At 38.0% G+C, this 14,851-nt stretch overlaps 1 protein-coding gene across 3 annotated transcripts in view; it reads right to left on the bottom strand.

Annotated features, from left to right (window-relative positions):
• The window catches only part of Me2 (malic enzyme 2), a 71,263-nt gene that overhangs the window by 40,740 nt on the left and 15,672 nt on the right, over window positions 1-14,851 (bottom strand). For all 3 annotated transcript variants that reach the window (XM_046419466.2, XM_046419467.2, XM_046419468.2), the window contains exons 3-4: window positions 4,912-5,045; window positions 155-304 (exon numbers count right to left, since the gene is read on the bottom strand). In XM_046419466.2, coding sequence (XP_046275422.1) covers window positions 155-304; window positions 4,912-5,045 — 284 coding nt within the window. The remainder of the gene's footprint in view (window positions 1-154; window positions 305-4,911; window positions 5,046-14,851) is intronic.

The raw sequence follows: 14,851 nt of genomic DNA, 5'->3' as shown, positions 1-14,851 counted from the left end.
ATTTTTTTAACTGACATCTTTTAATCCAAATCGAGCTTTTCTGGGGTGGGAAACATGGTTGGGATAAAACTAACAAATCTAATAGGTGTTATGGAATGATTTTTTCCCCCTTATACAACAATCATCTACATACATATTTAAAAATAAGCCTTACTTGGGTCTTCTAAAGATGTGTCCATACTGGGAACAGGCAAGACCAACTGTTGGTGTATATACAATTGGCATTAGACTTTCAATATCATCTTGTAGTATTCTATAAAACAGTTTCTCATTTCTTTCTTGTATTCCCATTATATAGATGTACCTGAAATTAAGCATAGTTAAGCAATGTCTGACTCATACTATGTCACAGCTGAGTTTTAGCTTTTGAAATCAAACCTAAATGTCTAAAATTGGGCCCTCCCCACTTCTATACCCTCTTAAAATACAACACACACACACACACACACACACACACCAAAATCTTAAATTATTACTATTCAACACCTAAGACAAAAAACTAGCAAAAACAAATGTACTTAAGTGGTAGATGATAATGAAGAAAATAACAACAACCACCCAAATTTACTAAGTCCTTACTATGTCAGGCTCTGTACAGAACACTGAAAAATGCAAAGATCACTAGAAGCCTCTACCTTTAAGGAGCTAATCTTCAGGAGATTGACATGTAAATAAGGAAGCAAAATGAAGTGACAAACATTCAAATGTTTACTAAACACTAACTGCGCTAGGCACTATTCTGAATTCCAGGGACATATGTTGTAACTCCTGCCAAGAACTTTATAATCCAGTAGGGTTTAAGCATTAATATAAAGAGAAGCACAAATAAGGCAATGGTTTATTCATGGGACTAAATACATAAATAACTTCCAACAAAGAATTAAGTTTAAAGAATAGGGAAATACTGAAATCAGAAATCATCTGGTCTAACAGACTCATATCTTCCTCCAAACTTGTTTCTCCTCTGCTATCACCTAATGGGAAACCCATTTAGTTCTTGATTTTTTTTCCCCCGTCTCCTCTCCTGTCCTCCCTTAACCCAAATGAGCAAATCATCAAGTCCTACAGAGTCTACCGGTAAAATATTTCAATATATCCATCTGCTCCTTCCACCTGCAGCTGGTCCAAACCACCACCATTTCTCACTTGGCCTTCCAACTCAACTTTATACATATAATTTTCCTTCCCTGTTCCAATTCATTCTTATCTTAAAAATATTAAATATGGTCATTTTATTCTCCTTAAGTGGCTTTCAGATGCCAGGAAAATAAGGCTCAAGCTCCTTAAACAGTTAATAAGACCTCTGCCTACTTTCCAACCACATTTCCATACTTATCTACTTCATTTCCTCAAGTGCACAGGTGTTGAACCTAAGGCCCCTCTGCCTGATTACCCGTACCTGACATCGTCCTATACTCATGTCTCTTAATGTAGCTCAGAGGCTCAATCTTGGGGGTCCTTTTCAGTCAACTCCCCTTTCCCACCACAAATAGATACATGTTAGAGTTCCCTGTTTTCAAGTCCCACCATACCCTACTACCTCTTCTGCATTCAACTTTCCATCACTTTTGTACCATTTTAAAGTAAAAAAAATCCTACACTGAACCATCAAAAGTGAGGACTATTTGTAAATGGGATAATGTACACAGGTTATATGCAAATATTATGCCATTTTATATAAGAGGCTCGACCACACTGATTTGTGTCCATAGGAGGGGACAGGTGTTCTAGAACCAAACCCCTACAGATACTGAGATATAACTGTACTTCAAACTTTAAATTTCAATATATTCCTGTGACAATGTAGTAAAATATTCTCATGATCCTGGACAGATGAGCCAGTCATAGCTCCCAACCACCCATGTAATCAAGAAGGTCAATGAGTGATGCTGCACAAGCATACTGTGTTGTTAAGCTATGATGAGTGGTAGGTGGGTTATTAAATGCATTTTCACCTTTTTTTTTTTGCAATTTATGATGGGTTTATTGGGATGTAACTGCATTATAAGCTGAAGGTTATCTGTATTTGCCTATTTCCAGGAGCTAGCAAAGTATATGGCATCCAACTGGTATACAAATACTTGGTGAATACGCAAGAGAAGAGAAACATTTAAATAATGAATTATATTTTCTGAACAGCTATGGGAAAGAAATGACATCCAAAGGTAGAAATTACAGGAATGCAGATTTCTTCTCACTATAGGGAAATAACTGAACAACTGGGCTGTGAAGATGGAAAAAAACAAGGGCTGGGGCTGTAACTCAGGAGTAGAGCACTTGCCTAGACATGTGAGACAGTGGGTTCGATCCTCAACACCACATAAAAATAAATAAAATAAAGGTAAAAAATAAAAAAGATGGAAAAAACAATTTTGTGAAGAGACAGCAGGAATGTTAAGGAAAGAAGAGCTGACATATGACTTATCAGGCATGTGACAGAGAGAGGCTGTGCATTTCCTGAAGCTCCCTACATTGCTGTTACTTTTGCCTTCACTTCACTTCAGCCATTCTTTATACCTCACAGTGATCCTGTTGACTTCACCTAAACTGTTAAAGCTCAGAACTGGCAAATGCCCTTATTCCACTCTTAGATCACAATCCTACACACCATTTGACCATACAAAGACTTGCTTCATTATTCTTTGAGGGATCTCAAGCTTCTTAATTACTCCATTCTCTCCCCTTCTATCTCCCCCTTTGGGCTCCTCTTCATTCCCTATTCTAGATCCCAGGATCAATGCTCTTATTCTGTGCAAATCTTTCACCAATCTTACCATTTAAAAACTTCTACATATCTTTATCACTGCACCATTCTTCCATAATGCCTGCCTTTTCCACCATACAGTGAACACCCTGAAGGAAGGGTGGGGTTTTTTTTTGTTTTTTTTTTTTCATTTTTTTATAGTATAGGAGCTTAGAACAATGCCTGGCACTGAACAGCCTAGAAAAAACAGCAGATGAATGTTTCTTCTTTCTCTCTTTTCTCTTATGAATGTCTGTCTCTCTGTCTCTCTCTCTCTCTCCAGGGACTGAACCCAGGGCAGCTCAACCACTAAGCCACATCCCAAGCCCTTTTTATTTTATATTTTGAGACTGGGTCTCATTCGGGGCCTCACTAAATTGCTGAGGCTGGCTCTGAACTTGTGATCCTCCTGTCCCACCCTTGTGAGCAGCTGGGATTCAGGTATGCTCCATCTCCCAGACTAGATGAATGTTTCATTGCCTTCCCAGCAAACTCCAAACCCAAATTAATGTTACATTTCTCCCTTTCTGTGGAAAAATAATATTGACTATGCAGAATGGCACCTGGACAAGCAAGATTAAGACTACGAGGGTCTACTTTCATCCTTTTAACCTATCCAACCATGTTTGGTCTTACCTCACAATCAAATCACTCTTCCTAATATTTATCACTACCCTCGTCAACTCTATTCAACATTGGCCCTTTTAATCATAGCTGTGATTCCACATTCTGTTATAAAGAAATCAAAGACGTTAGGCATGATGAGATCTCATGACCTCTGCTCCACTGCCAGCATATTGAACCTTTCATACCTACCTCTCCAGTTGCCCCTGCACCTTTTCCCTTTCACTAGGACCTTGCTCTACGTGCTCTAGCAATTATCCTTTCTCCTGAGCTCTTTCCTCACAACTATAAACACGTTCAACTTTCTTGCTGTCCAGAATACTTAAACCAAAGTACCACTTTACTTATGGTTCAATGTCTTTCTTCCTCTCTTATTTGGACTTCTTGACAAAGGAGTTTACATTTTCTCCCCTCCCATTCATTCTTCAGTCTATTCCATTCTTCCTTTGGACCCATCACATCAAAGAAACAACTCTCATCAGTCACCTATAATATCCTATACTTAATAACTCCAACAGATATAGTTAGCTCTGCATTCAGACTGATTCCTCTCCCCAGAATGCCTTGTTCTCCTTTCTCATTTTGACAGCTACCATCAATGTACTACTTAAACTTGAACTCAAGCACCACTTCCTTCAAACTGGAAGAGGTGCCATCTTCATGCTTCCAGAATACATACTGCATGCAGCTTTTTCTCACTGTACTTCACACTGCAATATAGAGTACAGTGATAGTCATACTATAACTATCTGTTGAGAAGCTCCTAGAAAGAAGGCAGGGATATGTGTTACTGGATTGGTCACTGTGTGCTTTGAGTATGTCTCCCAGATTTTATGTTAGAAACACAATCCACAAAGTCATATGTTAATAGTATTTGGAAATGGGGTTCTCTGGAAAGAAACTGGGCATGACGGCTATTAAGATAGAACTCTATGAAGGATAGAACTCTCATATGAAAGAATCAGCAGGAACGTTAAAGAGCACATGACCTATCAGGCAAGTGACAAAGAGACTCTATGATTAATCCTTCACAGACCAATGGGTTATTGAAGCAATTATCAGGAGAGTGGGTGTTTGGCCATCTTGTGAGCTCCCTTCACTATATGATGCCCTGCACAGCCTCAAGACTGCAGAATCCCCATTAGCAAGAAGGCCCTTGCCAGATGCAGCCCCTCATCCTTGGATTTAGCCTCCAGAACTATCATCCACTTTATATCCCCAGCAGTTAGTAGAGTGTCACATCACATGGGTAATGAACTAAATTTGTTAAGTTAAAAGGGTATGAATCAAATGGTATCTTTTGCTTCTAAAGTTGTATTCACAAGTAAAATGCACTGATCTTCAGCATAAAAACTGATTTTGATTTCTGTCAAGCTGAAAATAGTCAACATGAGTGAAGTACTCACTGAAGAAAACAATCACTATAAAAGTAATAGTTAACAAAAAACCCCTCACAAACTTCACCATGAAACTGTGTATTTCTCAGGCCATAATTTATCTTATCAGGATATCAATAAAAAATTAGATATATAATCAATGCTTACTTTTCCAAAGGGCTATTCATTTTTTTCAAGTTTTTATGGAATCGTAAGGCTTGAATATCTTGTGTCTCTATTTTAGGAGGTAAAAGTCCTTGAAGACCAAGCATTTGTCGTTCCTGTAATGTAAATGCCATTCCCTAAAGAAAAGAAATAAAAGGATTAAAATTTACTTACGGGGTAGCAATGTCATTGTCCTTTAATACAAGTTTTAAAAATCAACAAAATATATTTGCCCAGACTTTCAAAATTTTATTAGATTGGCAACATCCAGTATTGGTGAGAATGTGGGAGGAGTTATTCCCACAGAACTTCCACTGGAAATGTAAACTAGTTTAGGCTTTCAGAATGCAATTTTAAAGTACTAAAAAAATTTTTTTTTCTTCACTGGTATAGGGATGGAACCCAAGTTCTCAGTCATGCTAAGCAAGAACTCTACCACTGATCTTAATCCCTGATCCTCTTTTATTTTCTGACAGGGTCTCACTAAATTGTCCAGACTGGCCTGGAACTTGATTCTCTAAGTTTTTTTAATGCTCATATTCTCCAATCAAGCAACATAACTTCCAAATAGCCATCCCAGAGAAATATTTATCAATTATGCAATAAGAACCTATGGTACAGGCATACCATAAAATACCACAGAAATAGTTAAATATTTAAGTCTCTAAGTATGTACAATAGTAGAAAGATCTAAAAGACACAGTTAAAAATAAAAGCAAATTGCCAATCAAAGCACACTGTTAATCTACTTATGTTTAGAAAACTACCTAAAACTACGTATTATATATAAGATGGCATGTAACACATTAAAAGTGAGATTAACAAAATAGAGTTAAAAAAAAATCTAAGTCAGAAGAAAATATTAAATTTGTTTTTCAGTTGTGGGATGTATCAAAATGATAATCAACAAAAATGCTGGAGTACAGACTTCTGAAAATTTTTTCTTCCATAAAAGCACAAGTTTTATATATAACCATAAAACTCTAATAAAAAATAGAATTAAAGTCAGCATACTGTATCAATACATGTGTACCCGTATTCATAGCAGAACAATTCACAACAGTTAAACCATGAAAGCAGACTAGGTGTCCATTAATGGATTAATGGCTAAAGAAAATGTGGCATGTGGCATATAGCATATAGCCATAAAGAAGAATGAAATTAGTTCATCTGAAGGAAAATGGATGGAACTTGGGAACATTATGGTAAGCAAAATAAACCAAACTCAGAAAATCAAGGGTCATATGTTTTCTCTCATATGCGAAAGTTAGCAAGGAAAAATGAAAATAAAAATGGGGGAGGGGGAATTTCAAGTTCAAAGGGAGATCAGTAGAGGAATGGGACCAGAGGGAGGGAAGAGAGGAAGAGAAATACTGGGGAATGATATTGACTAAATTATATTATCGTGTGCATGTAAAAGTATGTAACAATGAATCCCACAATTATAATGTACCAGTAAAAAATATGGGAGGAGAAGAAGCAACAAGAATACTGGCCAAATGATCAGAATCAACTTTTTCGGGCTTCCAGAAATAAATCAGATTTGCAACTATCAGGAAGCACTAATTCAAGAAAAAAATAGATGGACTCCAGTAAGCAGCAAGCTTACTAGCCCTATTCTCATCTCCTCTCTCTACCTATGGTGGCCTTGAAAACCAAAAGCTAGAATCACTGTGCAACTTGGCAGCCAGGAAGCTATAGAGGGGGAAGAAGGGGCTAGAGATTGTTCTAAAGCCCTAATCTCAGGGAAAATATCATTATATGATCTGTTCCCTCCATGAACCCACCTGCAAGGCTGTCATTATTTTCGGAGCCTACCCAGTACTAACAGCCTTTGCTCCATAGGTTTGTTGAAAACACTCAGAGGCAATTATTTAGCTGGGCAACTGTCTGAAATACTGGATAACCACTGGTTATAAACCACAGACTAACCAAAAGACAGAATAAGAAAAGATGAAGATCTGGGTGTGGTGGCACATGCCTATAACCTCAGCTACTTGGGAGGCTAAGGCAGGAGGATCGTTAAGTTTGAGACCAGCCTTGGCAATTTAGTGAGACCCTCTCTCAAAAAATAAAAAAGGACTGAGGATGTGGCTCAGTGATAGGGTACATCTAGGTTCAATCCCCAGTACCAGGGGGCAGGGGGTATTGGGGTGGGGGAGAAAAAGAAAAGGATAAGGAATGAGATGGTTATGTATTTGGGGGAAATCTAGAAGGGTATGTGTATGAGCTGTGAATATGTCCAGGAACGACCTGAGATGGCCCTAAGCTCTTAGCTATGACTAACCTTCAGGCCCTGTGCAAGCAGGAAGTGAGGGTAGGCAGATGCTTAGTTGTAAACTGCCTGCCTCAGTGTTAGTCATGCCCCAACATGCACACAGACCCCTTGCAAAGAGTAGAAGACTTACTGGTTCTGGCTCCAGACCTTTAAGTCTCTGGTTAATCATTAGTTGACAAAACAAACCAGAGAATTCAGTAGGCATACACAACAAGAACATAAAATAATTAGTTCAGAACTGCCACCTTAGTGCATGGGAATGTAGCTCAGCGGTAAAGCAGGTACTTAGCATATCCAAAACCTTGATGCGATTTTGTGGGGTCATGGAGAGTTCTACTGAGATTTCAGAGGAAAGGTTGGGAGGCCAGGCATTGTGTGGAAAATTCCAAGTCCCCACAAGCAGGACCTAACAGGGCTATTCATGGAGCAGGGAGAGTGAAACTCCAATGGAGATTCAAGGAAAGGAATATCAGGAACATGAAATGTCAGCTGAGGGATTCTGCAGATAGTATGCAAAGCCAGCCCAAGAGTGTGGCCATGTGGGTTGCAAACATGAAAGTCATAGGGGTAAAGCTGATCAAGCACTTGGTAGCCCACATGATGTCACATGTACACTGGATGCCAGACAAGCAGATGTAGGATTTAATGTTTGCTTTCCTAAGTTTTGATCTTGCTGTGGTCCAATTCCTCCTTTCCGGAATAGGGATGTTTACCCTTTGCCATTGTATCTTGGAAGCATGTGAATTTCTTTTTTTATTTTAACAAGGGCTCACAGCTGCGTATACCCTGAATCTCAGAGGAGACTTTGGACTTGGACTTTTGAGTAATACTAAAATAGTTAAGACTTTTGGGAGTCTTGGAGATGAACTGAACACATCCTATACTGTGGGATAAACATGAGTCTTTGGGGTTGGAGTAGAATACTACACTTTGGATCCTAAATGTTCCCCAAAGTTCCACATGTCCCAGAGTGGAACTATGGGAAGTAGTAGTACGTTTAAGAGGTGGGGCCTAGTGGGAGATCTCCAGGTAACTGGGAACATGCCCTCAAGAAAGATTGTGGGGCTGGTATTTCAGTGCATGCCTGTAATTCCAAGAACTTGGGAGGCTGAGGCAGGAGGATTACAAGTTGGAGGCCAGTCTCAGCAACTTAGCAAGGGCCTAAGCAACTTAGTGAGACCCTGTTGCAAAAATTAAGAGTGAAGGATGTAGTTCAGTGGCAAAGTGCCCCTGGGTTCAATCCCCAATACAAGAAAAAGATTGTGGGGATAGTGGTCTCTTCCTTTCCCATGGCAGATCTGCTGTGCTACGGGTGATTATCTCAGTATTACTATAGTAATGGAAAGTTATCACATCCACATACATCATTATTGAAAAATTCCTTATCCAGATTCTTGAACATACAGGTAAACATGCTAGGAGCAAAGAAGAAGCTTCTTCTTATAAGCTTCCTGTAAGAAATTCTTTCCAGAATTATATTCACTTACTATTTAATAGACACGAATTTTAAACTAGAGTTAATATTTTATTTATTTTTACTGCTGGGTGTGCTAAGTACATGCTACTACTGAACTCCACAGCCATCCATTATTTATGCTTTTTTTTTTTGGGGGGGGGGGTACTAGGGATTGAACCCAGGGGGTGTTTCACCACTAAGCTATACCCCTAACCCTTTTTATTTTTTCTTTGAGACAGGATCTCCCTAAGCTGCTTAGGACCTCACTGAAACCTCAAAAACTATGAGCCAAAAGAACCTTTTTTTCTTTTATCTCAGGACCTCATTTAGTTGCTGAGGATGACCTTGAACTTGTAATCTTCCTGCCCCAGTCTTCCCAGTTGCTGGGGTTACAGTCAGGTGCCATCACACCCTGATTATTTATGTATTTCTTAACCACGTACCAAATACTGTGCTAAATATGTCAAAAATTTTACTTCATTCAATATGCAGAAAGTATCATGAAGGAGGAACTATTATTTTTCCTATTTTTCATATGACTTCAGATGAGCCTCTTAGAGCTTTGTCAGATGTCCAGAGTGTCACAGTAAGTAAGGAGAAGTGTTGGAACTGAAGTCCAGACTGTGAAAATGCAGTCAGATCCTCTTAACTATCATGTTTATTATTTAATATTGCCACTAAAAAATAAAGGGCTTTGCTCACCAAACCCAGCTCAGCCAAAGAAAGTCATGACTGGAACTCAATACTGCCTAACACATCTGTTCTAATAACAATAATAAAAGTGTCAGGTAATGCTTTCCTTTGAAGCATTACCCCCTAACTAATTATTTGTGTGCAAAGATTTGTGTCTAAAAGCCTTATGGAGATGGGGTGGGTTGGACTTTAAGCAAAGGTTCATTTCACAATTTTGACCTCACACTCCAAAGGCCTAATGATTGGTCTAGCTTTGAGCTGGGTCAATCGATCCCGTATCTGGCTAAAAAGTCCTGATAGAGTGCTGTTCTGAGATATTTTTCCATCTTTTCTTTTTAGCTAGGAAGTGAAAAATCAAGTCTTCTCTGGTGGTAAAAGTCGTGAAGAAAAAACTCTGGCAGTAAAGAATGAAAGTTCTTATAGAATGAATGAAAAGTTCATACAGAGAAAGCAAATGCCTCTGAAAAGTCTTAGTATAATGCTAATGAATGCAAAATTTTCTTTTTTTCTTTTTTTTTAAATTTTTTATTGTTGGTTGTTCAAAACATTACATAGTTCTTGATATATCATATTTCACACTTTGATTCAAGTGGGTTATGAACTCCCATTTTTACCCCGTATACAGATTGCAGAATCACATCTATTACACATCCATTGATTTACATGTTGCCATACTAGTGTCTGTTGTATTCTGCTGCCTTTCCTATCCTCTACTATCTCCCCTCCCCTCCCCTCCCCTGTTCTCTCTCTACCCCCTCTACTGTCATTCATTTCTCCCCCTTGTATTATTTTTCCCTTTCCCCTCACTTCCTCTTGTATGTAATTTTGTATAACCCTGAGGGTCTCCTTCCATTTCCATGCAATTTCCCTTCTCTCTCCCTTTCCCTCCCACCTCTCATCGCTGTTTACTGTTAATCTTCTTCTCATGCTCTTCAACCCTACTCTGTTCTTAGTTACTCTCCTTATATCAAAGAAGACATTTGGCATTTGTTTTTTAGGGATTGACTAGCTTCACTTAGCATAATCTGCTCTAATGCCATCCATTTCCCTGCAAATTCTATGATTTTGTCATTTTTTAATGCAGAGTAATACTCCATTGTATATAAATGCCACATTTTTTTTATCCATTCGTCTATTGAAGGGCATCTAGGTTGGTTCCACAGTCTTGCTATTGTGAATTGTGCTGCTATGAACATTGATGTAGCAGTGTCCCTGTAGCATGCTCTTTTTAGGTCTTTAGGGAATAGACCTAGAAGGGGAATAGCTGGGTCAAATGGTGGTTCCATTCCCAGCTTTCCAAGAAATCTCCATACTGCTTTCCAAATTGGCTGCACCAATGTGCAGTCCCACCAGCAATGTACAAGTGTACCCTTTTCCCCACATCCTCGCCAGCACTTGTTGTTGTTTGACTTCATAATGGCTGCCAATCTTACTGGAGTGAGATGGTATCTTAGGGTGGTTTTGATTTGCATTTCTCTGACTGCTAGAGATGATGAGCATTTCTTCATGTACTTGTTGATTGATTGTATGTCCTCCTCTGAGAAGTGTCTGTTCAGGTCCTTGGCCCATTTGTTGATTGGGTTATTTGTTATCTTATTGTTTAATTTTTTGAGTTCTTTGTATACTCTGGATATTAGGGCTCTATCTGAAGTGTGAGGAGTAAAGATTTGTTCCCAGGATGTAGGCTCCCTATTTACCTCTCTTATTGTTTCTTTTGCTGAGAAAAAATTTTAGTTTGAGTAAGTCCCATTTGTTGATTCTAGTTATTAACTTTTGTGCTATGGGTGTCCTATTGAGGAATTTGGAGCTCGACCCCACAGTATGTAGATCGTAGCCAACTTTTTCTTCTATCAGAAGGTGTGTCTCTGATTTGATATCAAGCTCCTTGATCCATTTTGAATTCACTTTTGTGCATGGCGAGAGAAAGGGATTCAGTTTCATTTTGATGCATATGGATTTCCAGTTTTCCCAGCACCATTTGTTGAAGATGCTATCCTTCTTCCATTGCATGCTTTTAGCCCCTTTATCAAATATAAGATAGTTGTAATTTTGTGGATTGGTCTCTGTGTCCTCTATTCTGTACCACTGGTCCACCCGCCTGTTTTGGTACCAGTACCATGCTGTTTTTGTTACTATTGCTCTGTAGTATAGTTTGAAGTCTGGTATCGCTATACCGCCTGATTTCCACTTCCTGCTTAGCATTGTTTTTGCTATTCTGGGTCTTTTATTTTTCCATATGAATTTCATGATTGCTTTCTCTATTTCTACAAGAAATGCCATTGGGATTTTGATTGGCATTGCATTAAACCTATAGAGAACTTTTGGTAATATCGCCATTTTGATGATGTTAGTTCTGCCTATCCATGAACAGGGTATATTTTTCCATCTTCTAAGATCTTCTTCTATTTCTCTCTTTAGGGTTCTGTAGTTTTCATTGTGTAAGTCTTTCACCTCTTTTGTTAGGTTGATTCCCAAGTATTTTATTTTTTTTGAGGATATTGTGAATGGAGTGGTTGTCCTCATTTCCATTTCAGAGGATTTGTCACTGATACACAGGAATGCCTTTGATTTATGCGTGTTGATTTTATATCCTGCCACTTTGCTGAATTCATTTATTAGCTCTAATAGTTTCTTTGTAGACCCTTTTGGGTCTGCTAGTTATATAATCATGTCATCTGCAAATAGTGATAATTTAAGTTCTTCTTTTCCTATTTTGATGCCTTTAATTTCTTTCGTCTGTCTAATTGCTCTGGCCAGTGTTTCGAGAACTATGTTGAACAGAAGTGGTGAGAGAGGGCATCCCTGTCTTGTTCCAGATTTTAGAGGGAATGCCTTCAGTTTTTCTCCATTCAGAATGATGCTAGCCTGAGGCTTAGCATAAATTGCTTTTACAATATTGAGGTATGTTCCTGTGATCCCTAGTTTTTCTAGAGTTTTGAACATAAAGGGATGCTGTACTTTGTCGAATGCTTTTTCCGCATCTATCGAGATGATCATATGGTTCTTATTTTTAAGTCTACTGATGTGGTGAATAACATTTATTGATTTCCGTATATTGAAACAGCCTTGCATCCCAGGGATGAATCCTACTTGATCATGGTGCACAATTTTTTTGATATGTTTTTGTATCCGATTCGCCAGAATTTTATTGAGGATTTTTGCATCTAGGTTCATTAGAGATATTGGTCTGTAGTTTTCTTTCTTTGAAGTGTCTTTGTCTGGTTTAGGTATCAGGGTGATGTTGGCCTCGTAGAATGAATTTGGAAGTTCTCCCTCTTTTTCTATTTCCTGAAGTAGCTTGAAAAGTATTGGTATTAGTTCCTCTTTAAAGGTTTTGTAAAACTCTGCTGTATACCCATCCGGTCCTGGGCTTTTCTTAGTTGGTAGTCTTTTGATGGTTTCTTCTATTTCCTCAATTGATATTGGTCTGTTTAGGTTGTCTATATCCTCCTGACTCAATCTGGGCCGATCATATGACTTAAGAAATTTATCGATGCCTTCACTATCTTCTAATTTATTGGAGTATAAGGATTCAAAATAATTTCTGATTATCTTCTGTATTTCTGAAGTGTCTGTTGTGATATTGCCTTTTTCATCCCGTATGCTAGTAATTTGAGTTCTCTCTCTTCTTCTCTTCGTTAGCATGGCTAAGGGTCTGTCGATTTTATTTATTTTTTCAAAGAACCAACTTTTAGTTTTGTCAATTTTTTCAATTGTTTCTTTTGTTTCGATTTCATTAATTTCAGCTCTGATTTTAATTATTTCTTGCCTTCTACTTCTTTTGCTGTTGTTTTGCTCTTCTTTTTCTAGGATTTTGAGATGAAGTATGAGATCATTTATTTGTTGGTTTTTTCTTTTTTTAAGGAATGAACTCCAAGCAATGAATTTTCCTCTTAGAACTGCTTTCAATGTGTCCCATAGATTCCGATATGTTGTGTCTGTGTTTTCATTTATCTCTAAGAATTTTTTAATTTCCTCCTTGATGTCTTCTATAACCCATTGATCATTCAGTAACCTATTGTTCATTCTCCAAGTGATGCATGCTTTTTCCTTCCTTCTTTTATCGTTGATTTTCAGTTTCATTCCATTATGATCAGATAAGATGCATGGTATTATCTCTACTCCTTTATATTGTCTAAGAGTTGCCCTGTGACATAATATATGATCTATTTTTGGAAGGATCCATGTGCTGCTGAGAAAAAAGTGTAACTGCTTGATGTTGGGTGGTATATTCTATATATGTCAATTAAGTCTAGGTTATTATTTGTGTTATTGAGTTCTATAGTTTCCTTATTCAACTTTTGTTTGGAAGATCTGTCCAGTGGCGAGAGAGGTGTATTGAAGTCTCCCATGATTATGGTATGGTGGTCTATTAGACTCTTGAACTTGAGAAGAGTTTGTTTGATGAACATAGCTGCACCATTGTTTGGGGCATATATATTTATGATTGTTATGTCTTGTTGGTGTATGGTTCCCTTGAGCAGTATGTAGTGTCCCTCTTTATCCCTTTTGATTAACTTTGGCTTGAAATCTATTTTATTTGATATGAGTATGGACACTCCTGCTTGTTTCCGAAGTCCATATGAGTGATATGATTTTTCCCAACCTTTCACCTTCAGCCTATGTATGTCTTTTCCTATCAAATGCGTCTCCTGTAGGCAGCATATTGTTGGGTCTTGTTTTGTGATCCATTCTACTAGCCTGTGTCTCTTAAATGGTGAGTTTAAGCCATTAACATTTAGGGTCATTATTGAGATATGGGTTGTTCTTCCAGCCATATTTGTTTATTTATGTTACTAAACATGGTTTGTTTTCCTCTTTGATTATTTTTCCCCCCTTTAGTGTCCTACCTCTCACTGTTGGTTTTCATTGTTATTTTCCATTTCCTCCTCCTGTAATGTTTTGCCGAGGATGTTTTGAAGAGATGGTTTTCTAGCTGCAAATTCTTTTAACTTTTGTTTATCGTGGAAGGTTTCAATTTCATCTTCCATCCTGAAGCTTAATTTCGCTGGATACACAATTCTTGGTTGGAACCCATTTTCTTTCAGTGTTTGAAATATGTTATTCCAGGATCTTCTAGCTTTCAGAGTCTGTGTTGAAAGATCAGCTGTTATCCTGATTGGCTTACCCCTAAACGTAATCTGCTTCCTTTCTCTTGTAGCTTTTAAAATTCTCTCCTTATTCTGTATGTTGGGCATCTTCACTATAATGTGTCTAGGTGGGGATCTCTTATGATTTTGCACATTTGGCGTCCTGTAGGCTTCTAGGATTTGGGATTCTGTCTCATTCTTCAAGTCTGGGAAGTTTTCTCACATTATTTCATTGAATAGATTGCTCATTCCTTTGGTTTGAACCTCTATCCCTTCCTGTATCCCAATGACTCTTAAGTTTGGTCTCTTTATGTTATCCCATATTTCTTGGATGTTCTGCTCATGGTTTCTTAACAGTCTTGCTGAACTGTCTATGTTCTTTTCAAGTTGAAATATTTTGTTTTCATTGTCTGATGTTCTATCTTC

Source organism: Marmota monax, unplaced genomic scaffold, assembly GCF_021218885.2.
Source record: "Marmota monax isolate L192 unplaced genomic scaffold, Marmota_monax_Labrador192_F-V1.1 WCK01_AAM20220418_F8-fsc00088, whole genome shotgun sequence".
NCBI lineage: Eukaryota > Metazoa > Chordata > Mammalia > Rodentia > Sciuridae > Marmota > Marmota monax.
Note: the sequence above shows the minus strand (reverse complement) of the source record. Positions and strands in the feature narration are given on the sequence as shown.